The 14,490-nt window shown below is 41.8% G+C and overlaps 1 protein-coding gene across 1 annotated transcript in view; it reads right to left on the bottom strand.

Moving 5' to 3' along the window:
• Positions 1-6,317: 6,317 nt before the first annotated feature.
• The window catches only part of LOC110528240 (carboxy-terminal domain RNA polymerase II polypeptide A small phosphatase 2), a 29,730-nt gene continuing 21,557 nt past the window's right edge, over positions 6,318-14,490 (bottom strand). The window contains exons 6-8 of the mRNA XM_036983827.1: positions 10,715-10,807; positions 10,274-10,459; positions 6,318-10,016 (exon numbers count right to left, since the gene is read on the bottom strand). Coding sequence (XP_036839722.1) covers positions 9,891-10,016; positions 10,274-10,459; positions 10,715-10,807 — 405 coding nt within the window. The 3' untranslated portion in view covers positions 6,318-9,890. The remainder of the gene's footprint in view (positions 10,017-10,273; positions 10,460-10,714; positions 10,808-14,490) is intronic.

Raw genomic sequence — 14,490 nt, forward strand, 5'->3', positions numbered from 1 at the left:
TGAGAGCCATCTCCTGTAGAGGCCTATAATGTAGGAGAGGTCCTAAGAGCCATCTCCAGTAGAGGCCTATACTGTAGGAGAGGTCCTAAGAGCCATCCCCAGTACTGGCCTATACTGTAGGAGAGGTCCTAAGAGCCATCTCCAGTATCTCCGGTCCTGAGAGCCATCTCCTGTAGAGGCCTATACTGTAGGAGAGGTCCTAAGAGCCATCTCCAGTAGAGGCCTATACTGTAGGAGAGGTTCTAAGAGCCATCCCCAGTACTGGCCTATACTGTAGGAGAGGTCCTGAGAGCCATCTCCTGTAGAGGCCTATAATGTAGGAGAGGTCCTAAGAGCCATCTCCAGTAGAGGCCTATACTGTAGGAGAGGTCCTAAGAGCCATCCCCAGTACTGGCCTATACTGTAGGAGAGGTCCTAAGAGCCATCTCCAGTAGAGGCCTATACTGTGGGAGAGGTCCTGAGAGCCATCTCCAGTAGAGGCCAATACTGTGGAGAGGTCCTGAGAGCCATCTCCAGTAGAGGCCAATACTGTGGAGAGGTCCTAAGAGCCATCTCCAGTAGAGGCCAATACTGTGGAGAGGTCCTGAGAGCCATCTCCAGTAGAGAACAATACTGTGGAGAGAATCTCACATGATGACACAGAGCTATGTGACACTCACTTTACACTGATTATGTTTCAAATGGCGTTATTGATTTTTAGAATGCTCTCACTGGATGTCCTTAAAGCCAAATCTAGCTGCACTCTAGAAGTACAGGTAACTGCCAAAATAAAGGAAAAATCAAAATAATAAAGTGTGCACTGAGTGCACAAAACATTAGGAACACCTTAATATTGAGTTGCACCCCCTTTTGCCATCACAACGGACTCGATTCGTCAGGACATGGACTCTACAAGGTGTCAAAAGCGTTTCACAGGGATGCTGGCCCACGTTGACTCCAATGCTTCCCACAGTTATGTCAAGATGGCTGGATGTCCTTTGACCATTCTTGATACACAGAACAAACTTTTGTTTTGCCCATTCACCTTCTGAATGGCACATATACACAATCCATGTCTCAGTTGTCTCAAAGCTTAACAAGGCTCCCTTCATCTACACTGATTGAAGTGGATTTAACAAGTGACATAAAGAAGGGATCACAGCTTTCACCTGGAGTCACCTGTTCAGTCTATATCATGGAAAGAGCTGTTTTGTACACTCAGGGTATTTTAATAGGGTGTTGGGGCACCACGAGCCAGAACACCTTCAATGCACCGTGGTATAGATTCTAGACGTGTCTGGAACTCTGTCGAAGGGATGATGCACCATTCTTCCATGAGAAATTCCCTAATTTGGTGACTTGTTGATTGTGGTGGAAAACACTCTCAGGCTCCACTCCAGAATCTCCCATGCGTGTTCAATTGGGTTGAGATCTGATGACTGAGACGGCCATGGCATATGGTTCACATCGTTTTCATGATCATCAAACCATTCAGTGACCGCTCATGCCCTGTGGTTGGGGCATTGTGATCCAATGGGGGCATAGCCATGGTAGCCAACATAGTGGCCTGTATAGCATTTTTATACAAGACCCTAAGCATGATGGGATGTTAATTGCTTAATTAACTCAGGAACCACACCTGTGTGGAATTCCCTACTTTCAATATACTTTATATCACTCATTTACTCAAGTGTTTCCATTATTTTGGCAGTTACAGTGCCTTGCGAAAGTATTCGGCCCCCTTGAACTTTGCGACCTTTTGCCACATTTCAGGCGTCAAACATAAAGATATAAAACTGTATTTTTTTGTGACGAATCAACAACAAGTGGGACACAATCATGAAGTGGAATTACATTTATTGGATATTTCAAACTTTTTTAACAAATCAAAAACTGAAAAATTGGGCGTGCAAAATTATTCAGCCCCCTTAAGTTAATACTTTATAGCGCCACCTTTTGCTGCGATTACAGCTGTAAGTCGCTTGGGGTATGTCTCTATCAGTTTTGTACATCGAGAAACTGAAATGTTTTCCCATTCCTCCTTGCAAAACAGCTCGAGCTCAGTGAGGTTGGATGGAGAGCATTTGTGAACAGCAGTTTTCAGTTCTTTCCACAGATTCTCGATTGGATTCAGGTCTGGACTTTGACTTGGCCATTCTAACACCTGGATATGTTTATTTTTGAACCATTCCATTGTAGATTTTGCTTTATGTTTTGGATCATTGTCTTGTTGGAAGACAAATCTCCGTCCCAGTCTCAGGTCTTTTGCAGACTCCATCTGGTTTTCTTCCAGAATGGTCCTGTATTTGGCTCCATCCATCTTCCCATCGATTTTAACCATCTTCCCTGTCCCTGCTGAAGAAAAGCAGGCCCAAACCATGATGTTGCCACCACCATGTTTGACAGTGGGGATGGTGTGTTCAGGGTGATGAGATGTGTTGCTTTTACGCCAAACATAACGTTTTGCATTGTTGCCAAAAAGTTCAATTTTGGTTTCATCTGACCAGAGCACCTTCTTCCACATGTTTGGTGTGTCTCCCAGGTGGCTTGTGGCAAACTTTTAACAACACTTTTTATGGATATCTTTAAGAAATGGCTTTCTTCTTGCCACTCTTCCATAAAGGCCAGATTTGTGCAATATACGACTGATTGTTGTCCTATGGACAGAGTCTCCCACCTCAGCTGTAGATCTCTGCAGTTCATCCAGAGTGATCATGGGCCTCTTGGCTTCATCTCTGATCAGTCTTCTCCTTGTATGAGCTGAAAGTTTAGAGGGACGGCCAGGTCTTGGTAGATTTGCAGTGGTCTGATACTCCTTCCATTTCAATATTATCGCTTGCACAGTGCTCCTTGGGATGTTTAAAGCTTTTGGAAATCTTTTTGTATCCAAATCCGTCTTTAAACTTCTTCACAACAGTATCTCGGACCTGCCTGGTGTGTTCCTTGTTCTTCATGATGCTCTCTGCGCTTTTAACAGACCTCTGAGACTATCACAGTGCAGGTGCATTTATACGGAGACTTGATTACACACAGGTGGATTGTATTTATCATCATTAGTCATTTAGGTCAACATTGGATCATTCAGAGATCCTCACTGAACTTATGGAGAGAGTTTGCTGCACTGAAAGTAAAGGGGCTGAATAATTTTGCACGCCCAATTTTTCAGTTTTTGATTTGTTAAACAAGTTTGAAATATCCAATAAATGTCGTTCCACTTCATGATTGTGTCCCACTTGTTGTTGATTCTTCACAAAAAAATACAGTTTTTTATCTTTATGTTTGAAGCCTGAAATGTGGCAAAAGGTCGCAAAGTTCAAGGGGGCCGAATACTTTCGCAAGGCACTGTAACTGTAGCTTTCCATGAAATCTGATGGTTCATGCCAGACATACATAGCCCCACAACATTTAAAACAACAACAAAATATATTTTGATGACATTGAATAAATGTGGAAAACTGATTGGATTTGAAAAAAGTAAAAGGCTCCCTTTTACTTCCAGAATGTCTTATTTTATTCACCCAACTTTTAACCTAAATCCAATGACATGGTGAATTTTTTTGTTGGTTTCACGTTAGTTGACAACTCAACCAAATGTAAATCAAAACTAGACGTTTAACTGACGTCTGTGCCCAGTGGGGAGGCAGTCTGGAAGGTTTGTTCAAGAACTCAAAAGTGTATTTCTCGACCTAGTTGGAAACATAATGCAAATACCAGAGAGCCCTTAACAGCCTGAGAAGTTTGACAGGCAAATTACTTGTGTTGAAGTGTTGTGTTTGTGGTTGTGTTAAGGCCATCACAAACATGTAAACTCAGCAAAAAAAGAAACGTCCTCTCACTGTCAACTGGGTTTATTTTCAGCAAACCTAACATGTGTAAATATTTGTATTAACATTCAACAACTGAGACATAAACTGAACAAGTTCCACAGACATGTGACTAACAGAAATGGAATAATGTGTCCCTGAACAAGGGGGGGGGGGGGGGTAAAATCAAAGTAACAGTCAGTATCTGGTGTGGCCACCAGCTGCATTAAGTACTGCAGTGCATCTCCTCCTCATGGACTGCACCATATTTGACGGTTCTTGCTGTGAGATGTTACCCCACTCTTCCACCAAGGCACCTGCAAGTTCCTGGACATTTCTGGGGGGAATGGCCCTAGCCCTCACCCTCCGATCCAACAGGTCCCAGACGTGCTCAATGGGATTGAGATCCGGGCTCTTCGCTGGCCATGGCAGAACACTGATAATCCTGTCTTGCAGGAAATCACGCACAGAACAAGCAGTATGGCTGGTGGCATTGTCATGCTGGAGGGTCATGTCAGGATGAGCCTGCAGGAAGGGTACCACATGAGGGAGGATGATGTCTTCCCTGTAACGCACAGCGTTGAGATTGCCTGCAATGACAACAAGCTCAGTCCGATGATGCTGTGACACACCGCCCCAGACCATGACGGACCCTCCACCTCCAAATCGATCCTGCTCCAGAGTACAGGCCTCGGTGTAACGCTCATTCCTTTGACAATAAACGCAAATCCAACCATCACCCCTGGTGAGACAAAATCACGACTTGTCAGTGAAGAGCACTTTTTGCCAGTCTTGTCTGGTCCAGCGACGGTGGGTTTGTGGCATAGGCGACGTTATTGCCGGTGATGCCTGGTGAGGACCTGCATTTACAACAGGCCTACAAGCCCTCAGTCCAGCCTCTCTCAGTCTATTGCAAACAGTCTGAGCACTGATGGAGGGATTGTGCATTCCTGGTGTAACTCAGGCAGTTGTTGTTGCCATTCTGTACCTGTCCCGCAGGTGTGATGTTCGGATGTACCGGTCCTGTGCAGGTGTTGTTACACATGGTCTGCCACTGCGAGGACGATCAGCTGTCCGTCCTGTCTCCCTGTAACGCTGTCTTAGGCGTCTCACAGTACGAAAATGGCAATTTATTGCCCTGGCAACATCTGCAGTCCTCATGACTCCTTGCAGCATGCCTAAGGCACATTCTCACAGATGAGCAGGCACCCTGGGCATCCTTCTTTTGGTGTTTTTCAGAGTCAGTAGAAAGGCCTCTTTAGTGTCCTAAGTTTTCATAACTGTGACCTTAATTGCCTACCGTCTGTAAACTGTTATTGTCTTAATGACCGTTCCACAGGTGCATGTTCATTAATTGTTTATGGTTCATTGAACAAGCATGAGAAACAGTGTTTAAACCCTTTACAATGAAGATCTGTGAAGTTATTTGGATTTTTAACTAATTATCTTTGAAAGACAGGGTCGTGTAAAAGGAACGTTTCTGTTTTTGCTGAGTTTATTTTGTACAGAGCTTCATAATGTTGAATCTGGTCACAGTTTGTGACTATTATACTACCTCACCCTTGATGAAAACAAGGGTTTGTTGCAAATTGCTTAAACAGAAACTGAGCCTAAAACCCAAGAGAGCAAGCAATACATGTCCTCAAAGATGAAGGCAGGCGAGATCAGGTCTGACCATTCTAGCCAATGAGAGGACATATATGTGCTTCAACAACAGGGCATAGAGATAGATAAGAGGACTCATCTTTGTATCTGTGCCATTATAGTGTCTGTGACAGCCTCAATGGCGCTGCCCGTGCTATCTTTTTCATTGGCTGATTGACTTCGAAATCTTTGGAATACCCACCCAGTTGACTACTTTAAAATGGCAAAGTCCATGCTAAATGGGTTATATCATGAGTCCTCTAACTTCATGATAAAGGGCACAACTGCAGAAATGCCACGTACGTCCACTTATATCATTGCATTTGTAACAACCTAACCATTCATTACGAAACTTATATTAAATCAAATAAGCCTCATGTAACAAATTAGCAATTATATTTTTTGTTTACCAAATTTGACATTCATTGACCTCCATACAAAAATTCCTCACTTCGTAGGCTTATTTAAGTGGACAGAGTTTGGGAGGACTAAAACCTCTCGCGTCACCACTCCCTCTCTGCTATTGCCCAAAATGTGACATGGCCACTGATTCTTAATTAACACAAGTTCATCACATATTATGATGTCATAATGTAATGAATGTCCCTACATGCCTTGGCTGCGCATCCCAAATGAAACCTATTCACTAGATAGTGCACTACTTCTGACCACTGCCACTACGGGTCATAGTCAAAAAAAGTGCACTATATAGGGAAAACAGTGCTATTTGGGATGCCCCCTCTGAATTTGACTTTGATTCAACTATATTGTTTGTGGAATGCAAATCTGTGTGATTAGGAATAATTCCTAATTATGATTAGGAAATCTGTGTGATTAGGAATTTGCTACTCTCTGGAGATGTGGACACAAATGCACTACAGTAGACACATGCACTAATCAATGTTTTTATTCCATCTTTGAAAAACAACTTTCAGAATTGCTAGTTTAACAAAAAAGCCCAAATATAATGCAGGAGTCTTACGTTTGTTTGACAAAATAGCTGTAAAAACAGTATTTTTAACTCCAGACGTACACGAGAGTAATGTTTTAGAATTTTTTGCATTATACTGTATGTATTACTGCATAGTTTCTACGCAAAATTTGAAGTTTGTTAATTGTACACAACCTGACCCAACCCCACAATCAATCCAACAGAGCCCAGTTAACAAAAAACTCAAATGGAAAAATGATTTTATCCAAATAGAAATCTCATCCATTAGAAGAATAATAGACTGGTCACCATCACAATCTATCCAATAGATTGATCAATATATACATAAAAACAACGCTGCATCAATCGATTGTACCCTCGGACTCATGTCTCATTTTGCTCCGATTGTTTGGCATCTAAGAATCCATACAGAAAGTAAGCCAACTGAACACTGAAAATAGATCTCCATATTTTGTAATGGCCAAAATATTTTAAATTGGAATAATTCATTTCCAAAACAAAAGAACACCGAAAGCTTTTTAAGAGCTACATTTCTAGCCATTCTTTGCTTTTAATATTTCAAAAATATTGTGACTTTGTATACATATGGCTTTCATATAAAAAAAATAATAATAATTACAAAGAATTCTCTTGATAAGTCACCAAAACCTTTTTTATTTTTACAGATGGACTGTTTAGGACAATCTATTTCAAATACATTTCTCTCCAGTTCTTTACATTCTTTCTTTCCAGGACTTTGAGAAAATAAAAACTGTTGTATGAGTAAGATCAAATAATAGTATGATAATTATCCTAGCATCATTCAGATGCTTAGCGATCATGAAGTGATCATGAAATCTAGTATTTCTCACAAACAGTAAACTATATTTGAATCAAACACAGGACATGTCTGATGTCGCTTTGGTTTGAGGGCCATAAGCATGCCCTTCATGGGCGTTACATATTAACTCGCAATCGGGGATGAACGTTTGCTCCTTCCGAAACAGTGATCCAAAACATTACGAATTAGGGTTCGACACGTCACCTCTGATGTGAATGTCAATATATTTCATTACACGTAGTCATTTCATGTCAGCAGACATTATGACTGAATATACCAGGTATCATGTGTGGGCCTCTAACCTAATTACAATTACTGACAATTAAGTGATGCATGTTTAAAGCAACAAGACTGGTTCTTTCGACTAGAAGAAAGGAAAGTGAAGCAGAAAACGCTTTAATTGAAATTTGTGAATATTTGGTTCCCCCTCCCCTCCAACCCACCTCCACAAAATAAAAGTGTTGAGCTTTCGTAAAAATGAATGTCTAACCTCACTTTACCTTTAGTGTTTCAGACATAACAATAAAACAGTGCACCCTCTACCACATCCCACCACCAGAAGAGACAACTTAACATCCCATACAGAACTACTATATAGGGAATAGAGTGCTATTTGGGACACAGCCAGAGATTAAAATGCTTACAAATATCTAAAGAACAGAAACTATAGATTGGGAGACATGGAGTAGGCCTAAACGGACATATTTCTCTGACAGTATGGGTGTGGGGTCCACAACATCATAACACACGGCCCCTTCTTTCAATCCAAATGAAACAGCAGAGTAGGATTACTTGGTAAAGAGTTTTATGGATACTCAATTTCAGCCAAATACGAGAGACAGGGTAACAGTTATAAAAATGTAAAATAAAAAATGGGGATGAAGACCCTTCGTGCTTTATTCCAAAGCTTCTATTGCAGAAAGAAACCTTAGGCACTTCATAGTGTAATAGTATGAGAAGGCGCTTTATCTTGTGAATAAAACCACAAAACAAATCTCTTTGGGATGCAGTGACTAGTCTGGCTTGGGCATGTCTATGTGTGCTAAATTACAACTTGAGCAGTAGAACATCTCTTGCTAAATCCATCCAGTTTATGGCACCACAAAACCGCTGCCACCCCACAATGTGTACAACACCTGAGATATGGCAGTGAGTACCGTAGACCTTCTAGAACAACAGGCAATAACGCAAAGATAATTTATCAGACATACTTTTAAGTCTCAGTAATGTAGAAACATCTCACCAAAAATATAATACATTTTTAAATAATGACTTGGCAAAGTATGGAGAAAGGGCTAAAGGTGGGGGCTAAACTAGTGTGCATTGTGTTCACTCTTAGCAGCTTATACAAGTCCCCCAAGCTAACCAAATAATATGGCACCCAGAAGGCTTGACACAAAATGTGAATCATTTTAAAACAAGGCCTTGGTTTATCCACTATGGCATCCGTTGAAGACTAAATACCAGCATAGAATCACTCCAAATTTGCAACACGAAGTCTCAATCAGTCTGTTCATTTAAATGTTTTTTTTTTTTTGTGTGCTAAACGTTGAGGTGAATCAGCTCAAGTATACTGTACCTGATGCAGCTCAGGGTGAATCAGCATAGAGGCAGGGTTTGTTACACCACTGCATTTACACGATGGGTGTGACCCCTTGGATTGTAATGATCCCTATTGGCTGAGGATATCTTCAGCAAATGAGAATGGAGAATTTCATATAACTACAACATACAGAGGCTGTTAATGTATGGCTGTTCTTCCTCAACATCCCAGACATTACAAAATTCATCATCTGTACTTCTAACCAACATATCCAACATTTAAAAGACATCTTAAAAATGTATAGAAAAGCGTAAAGATTGAAAAAGAACAACCATTTTCTACAAGGAACAAAGCTTATTTTTTTCCTTTAAAAACACAACAAAAAAAGATGTAATTATTTTGTTCTTATACAGAAGGCACAAAGATGGAGATCCCTTGCTCCCCATGTAAGGTCTGGTCAAATGAGGTCATATCATCTTATGTACTGTAATGTCTAGTTATGTCATGACGGCCTTGGATCAGAAAGACCACCTGTTCAACTTTCAAAATGAATTTCCTGAAGTAATCAATCCATTCAGGAGAGAAAAGTCCTTAAAAACAGCCTGTATATAGGCAGTTGTACTAAGAATTTGAAATTAAATCACTATGTGGATTTAGCAGTTTCCTTGCAATGCTTTAGAGTCCTTCGTCAACGTGTTTCTACTGAGATTATTGTCGAAGCAGAGAGGTGATGTGCAGAGTCCATTGTTTTGTGTCACAATTAGTGCTATAAAATCAAAGTCTTGTTTTTGGAGAAACAAAGACCTGGCCAGTCAGTGTGAATGATTGGATTAATAGTATGTGTTTGAGTTCCGATTTTAAAATGAGAAAAGCGTGAGCCACTTCGCATTGTGTTTGTTGGATTGTTTCCAGAACAGTTTTGCAGCACCAGCTAACATACTGAGGAGGAAGAGGACAGTAGGAGTGGTGGACAGCCGTCCAAACACACAGTTCAGGGGCCAAACAAACACACCGCCGAGTGTGTCTAGGATACTAACACAGCACACAGAGTGCGTGTATGTAAGTAAGGTTTGGTTGTTTTCCGTCGGTTGATGGGTGTGGTCTGGCTGAGAGGGGGAGGCTCTGGCTTGTCAGAGGGGGCGTGTTGTGTCAGGGGGCTCGTAGCTGCTGCAGCTTGGCATAGACGTCGTCCGCCTCACTCAGCTCCTCAAAGACGGGTAGGAGGCTCAGCAGCTCAGTGTCCTCCAGGTCGTCAAACCAGGACACCACAGGCACCTGAGGACACACAATCAGAATAAAACATTTACATTTTAGAGAAGGCTATTAATGAAGGAAAGACCCTTTCCTGACACTCTGCAGTTGGGAAACATTGATTTCCACAGTTTAGACAAAACACACATTCAGAAAATAAAATTGGCATCATCAAATAGCTTAAAACAGGGAGATCACCTCAGTGATTCAACATTGGGACAGGCCAGTAAGTCCTTTGGAGTAAAGCTCAGTGAAAGATTGGGCTAGGCAGCAACACTCACAGCATTCTCAGGATGGAAGATGTAGGAGGCGGGGGAGTTGTCCAGGATAAGGGTCTTGTTGAGCTGGCGGCCCAGGCGGCTCAGGTCCTTGACGTAGCAGCCCTGGTGGAACACACAGGACTCCCGAAAGAGACGCGTCCCGAACACACCACACTGATCCAGCAGGTCTGTCACTGGGTCTGCATACTGCAGGGGAGACGGAGGAAGGAGAGAGAAGAGAAAGAGGACAGGCCATAAAGATAGAAACAGAAAGGTAGAGAGGGCCAGGTACAGATGTAAGACAGAGAGTAGTGTCTAAGGGGAGAGTGGTATGTTGGGTGGTAGACGACTGAACATAGCTGGAATTGCTACTTTTTCTAACAGGCATATCACCACCACCAGGGGGAGCAAATTGAATAAATACCAGTTAATTCTCTAAATCAACAGTAAAAGCAATGTTACCTTCGCAAGACTTGCAGTGAAGAGAACACACTCAAACAGCTCTCCCATCCTCTGGAGGAACTGGTCTACATGTGGCCTCTTCAGGACGTAAACCTGGGACACATCACAGCACGGCTATAAGCATCTGGCTAGGAGAATCAAGTACAGCTATCTAACAGCGACCATCTATGAACACTAGTCTATGTACTAACTGACTGAAGCAACTACACACACACACACACACACCTCCAGTCCCTAAGGACCACAGTATCTATTGATCTTCAAATCTGATCAACCTTATTTACTGGCTAGTGATAAGTCTACTCACCTGGCTTAGCATGGCTAATGTTTTGGATAATTGAAAAGGGGGGGGGGGGGACAGAGGCTGGTGAGCACAAGTGAATCCATCTTTCATCCACTCAACAACCTGGTTCAACATTTCTGAAAATAATAGAATGTGAACATAAAAAACATAACTGAACATGAATGTTAAAATAAGGGTTAGAAATGAGGCCTGCCTCCCGGTTTGGTCTGCCTGTTCTTTCCTTCTCATTCCGTCTGTGGGTTAGGGAAATGTGTGGTTGTCCCAGAGGGTCATGTTGGAAGAGTTCAGCCGCCTCCTGAAACAAGTAATCGAGAATAGGCCGTGCTGGTGAGAACCAGCCTATCCTGGATTACTTGAACCAGGCTGAGGCCAGGGAGCTGTGGCCAGTGTCCCAGGATGAGGAGGTCGGAGTGGGGAGAGGGAGGCCTCGCTGACCCTTGGCTTAACTGTACTATACAGCTTCAAAATCTAGTATATTCATCTTGACCATGGAAGAGAACACATTTATACAACAAATGTTCCATTTACACATGACTTTAGATTTCATGTATTTTTTTATTTATTTTTAAGTGCTACATTTAAGAAGCAGTAGCGCTACTCCAATGGGCTGCAAAGTATAAAAATAACAACAGGGAGTCCCTTAGCAATGTCCTTGTTTTTGAAAGAAAAGCTATTGTTTTGTCCATTAAAATAACATCAAATTGATTGGAAATACTGTGTAGACATTGTTAATGTTGAAAATGACTATTTTCAAACGGGACTTTTTATATGGAATATCTACATAGGCGTACAGATCAGCAACAATCACTCCTGTGTTCCAATGGCATGTTGTGTTAGCTAATCCAAATTTATCATTTTAAAAGGCTAATTGAACATTAGAAAACTCTTCTGAAATTATGAAAACTGTTGTGCTGATTAAAGAAAAAATAAAACGGGCCTTCTTTAGACTAGTTGAGAATCTGGAGCATCAGCATTTGATGGTTTGACTACAGGGTCCAAATTTTCTTCTGAAAATCGTCAGTCTATTCTTGTTCTGAGAAATGAAGGCAATTCCATGCGAGAAATTGCCAAGAAACTGAAGATCCCGTACAACGCTGGGTACTACTCCCTTCACAGAACAGCGCAAACTGGCTCTAACCAGAATAGAAAGAGGAGTGGGAGGCCCCTGTGCACAACAGAGCAAGAGGAAAAGTACATTAGAGTGTCTAGTTTGAGAAACAGATGCCTCACAAGCCCTCAACTGGCAGCTTCATTAAATAGTAACAGTCTCAACGTAAACAGTGAAGAGATGACTCCGGGATGCTGGCCTTCTAGGCAGAGTTCCTCAGTCCAGTGTCTGTGTTATTTTGCCCATCTTAATCTTTTCTTTTTATTGGCCAGTCTGAGATATGGCTTTTTCTTTGCAACTCTGCCTAGAAGGCCAGCATCCCGGAGTCGACTCTTCATTGTCCTCCATTGGAACACAGGAGTGATGGTTGCTGATAATGGGCCTCTGTACGACTATGCAGATATTCCATTTAAAAAAAAAATATCTGCTGTTTCCAGCTACAATAGTCATTTACAATGTCTACACTGTATTTCTGATCAATTTGAAGTTATTTTAATGGACAAATGTGATTTTCTTTCAAAAACAAGGACATTTCTAAGTGACCACAACTTTTGAACAACTTTTGAACAGTAGTGTGTACACACACACACAATGTTTGGGCACCTATTCATTTAAGGGTTTTTCTTTATTTTTACTATTTTTACTTTGTAGAATAATAGTGAAGACATCAAAACTATAAAATAACATGTAATCATGTAGTAAGCAAAAAAGTGTTAAACAAATTCTTCAAAGTAGCCACCGTTTGCCTTGACAGCTTTGCACTCTCTTGGCATTCTCTGAACCAGCTTCAAGAGGTAGTCACCTGGAATGCATTTCAATTAACAGGAGTGCCTTATTAATTGGTGGAATTTCTATCCTTCTTAATGCGTTTGAGCCAGTTGTGTTGCTACAAGGTAGGGGTGGCATACAGAAGATAGCCCTATTTTGTAAAAGACCAAAGGTCAGTCAACACGGAAAATTTCAAGAACTTTGAAAGTGCAGTCGCAAAAACCATCAAGCGCTATGATGAAACTGGCTCTCATAAGGACCGTCACACGAAAGGAAGACCCAGAGTTACCTCTGCTGCAGAGAATAAGTTCATGAGAGTTACAGTGGGGCAAAAAAGTATTTAGTCAGCCACCAATTGTGCAAGTTCTCCCACTTAAAAAGACGAGGCCTGTAATTTTCATCATAGGTACACTATGACAGACAAAATGAGATTTTTTCTTCTTCCAGAAAATCACATTGTAGGATTTTTAATGAATTTATTAGCAAATTATGGTTGAAAATAAGTATTTGGTCACCTACAAACAAGCAAGATTTCTGGCTCTCACAGACCTGTAACTTCTTTTTTAAGAGGCTCCTCTGTCCTCCACTCGTTACCTGTATTAATGGCACCTGTTTGAACTTGTTATCAGTATAAAAGACACCTGTCCACAACCTCAAACAGTCACACTCCAAACTCCACTATGGCCAAGACCAAAGAGCTGTCAAAGGACACCAGAAACAAAATTGTAGACCTGCACCAGGCTGGGAAGACTGAATCTGCAATAGGTAAGCAGCTTGGTTTGAAGAAATCAACTGTGGGAGCAAATATTAGGAAATGGAAGACATACAAGACCACTGATAATCTCCCTCGATCTGGGGCTCCACACAAGATCTCAGCCCGTGGGGTCAAAATGATCACAAGAACGGTGAGCAAAAAGCCTACCATCAGTAACACACTACGCCGCCAGGGACTCAAATCCTGCAGTACCAGACGTGTCCCCCTGCTTAAGCCAGTACATGTCCAGGCCCGTCTGAAGTTTGCTAGAGAGCATTTGGATGATCCAGAAGAAGATTGGGAGAATGTCATATGGTCAGATGAAACCAAAATAGAACTTTCTGGTAAAAACTCAACTCGTTGTGTTTGGAGGACAAAGAATGCTGAGTTGCATCCAAAGAACACCATACCTACTGTGAAGCATGGGGGTGGAAACATCATGCTTTGGGGCTGTTTTTCTGCAAAGGGACCAGGACGACTGATCCGTGTAAAGGAAAGAATGAATAGGGCCATGTATCGTGAGATTTTGAGTGAAAACCTCCTTCCATCAGCAAGGGCTTTGAAGATGAAACGTGGCTGGGTCTTGCAGCATGACAATGATCCCAAAACACACCGCCCGGGCAAGGAGTGGCTTCATAAGAAGCATTTCAAGGTCCTGGAGTGGCCTAGCCAGTCTCCAGATCTCAACCCCATAGAAAATCTTTGGAGGGAGTTGAAAGTCTGTGTTGCCCAGCAACAGCCCCAAAACATCACTGCTCTAGAGGAGATCTGCATGGAGGAATGGGCCAAAATACCAGCAACAGTGTGTGAAAACCTTGTGAAGACTTACAGAAACTTACAGT

This window comes from Oncorhynchus mykiss, chromosome 7, assembly GCF_013265735.2.
Source record: "Oncorhynchus mykiss isolate Arlee chromosome 7, USDA_OmykA_1.1, whole genome shotgun sequence".
Classification (NCBI taxonomy): domain Eukaryota; kingdom Metazoa; phylum Chordata; class Actinopteri; order Salmoniformes; family Salmonidae; genus Oncorhynchus; species Oncorhynchus mykiss.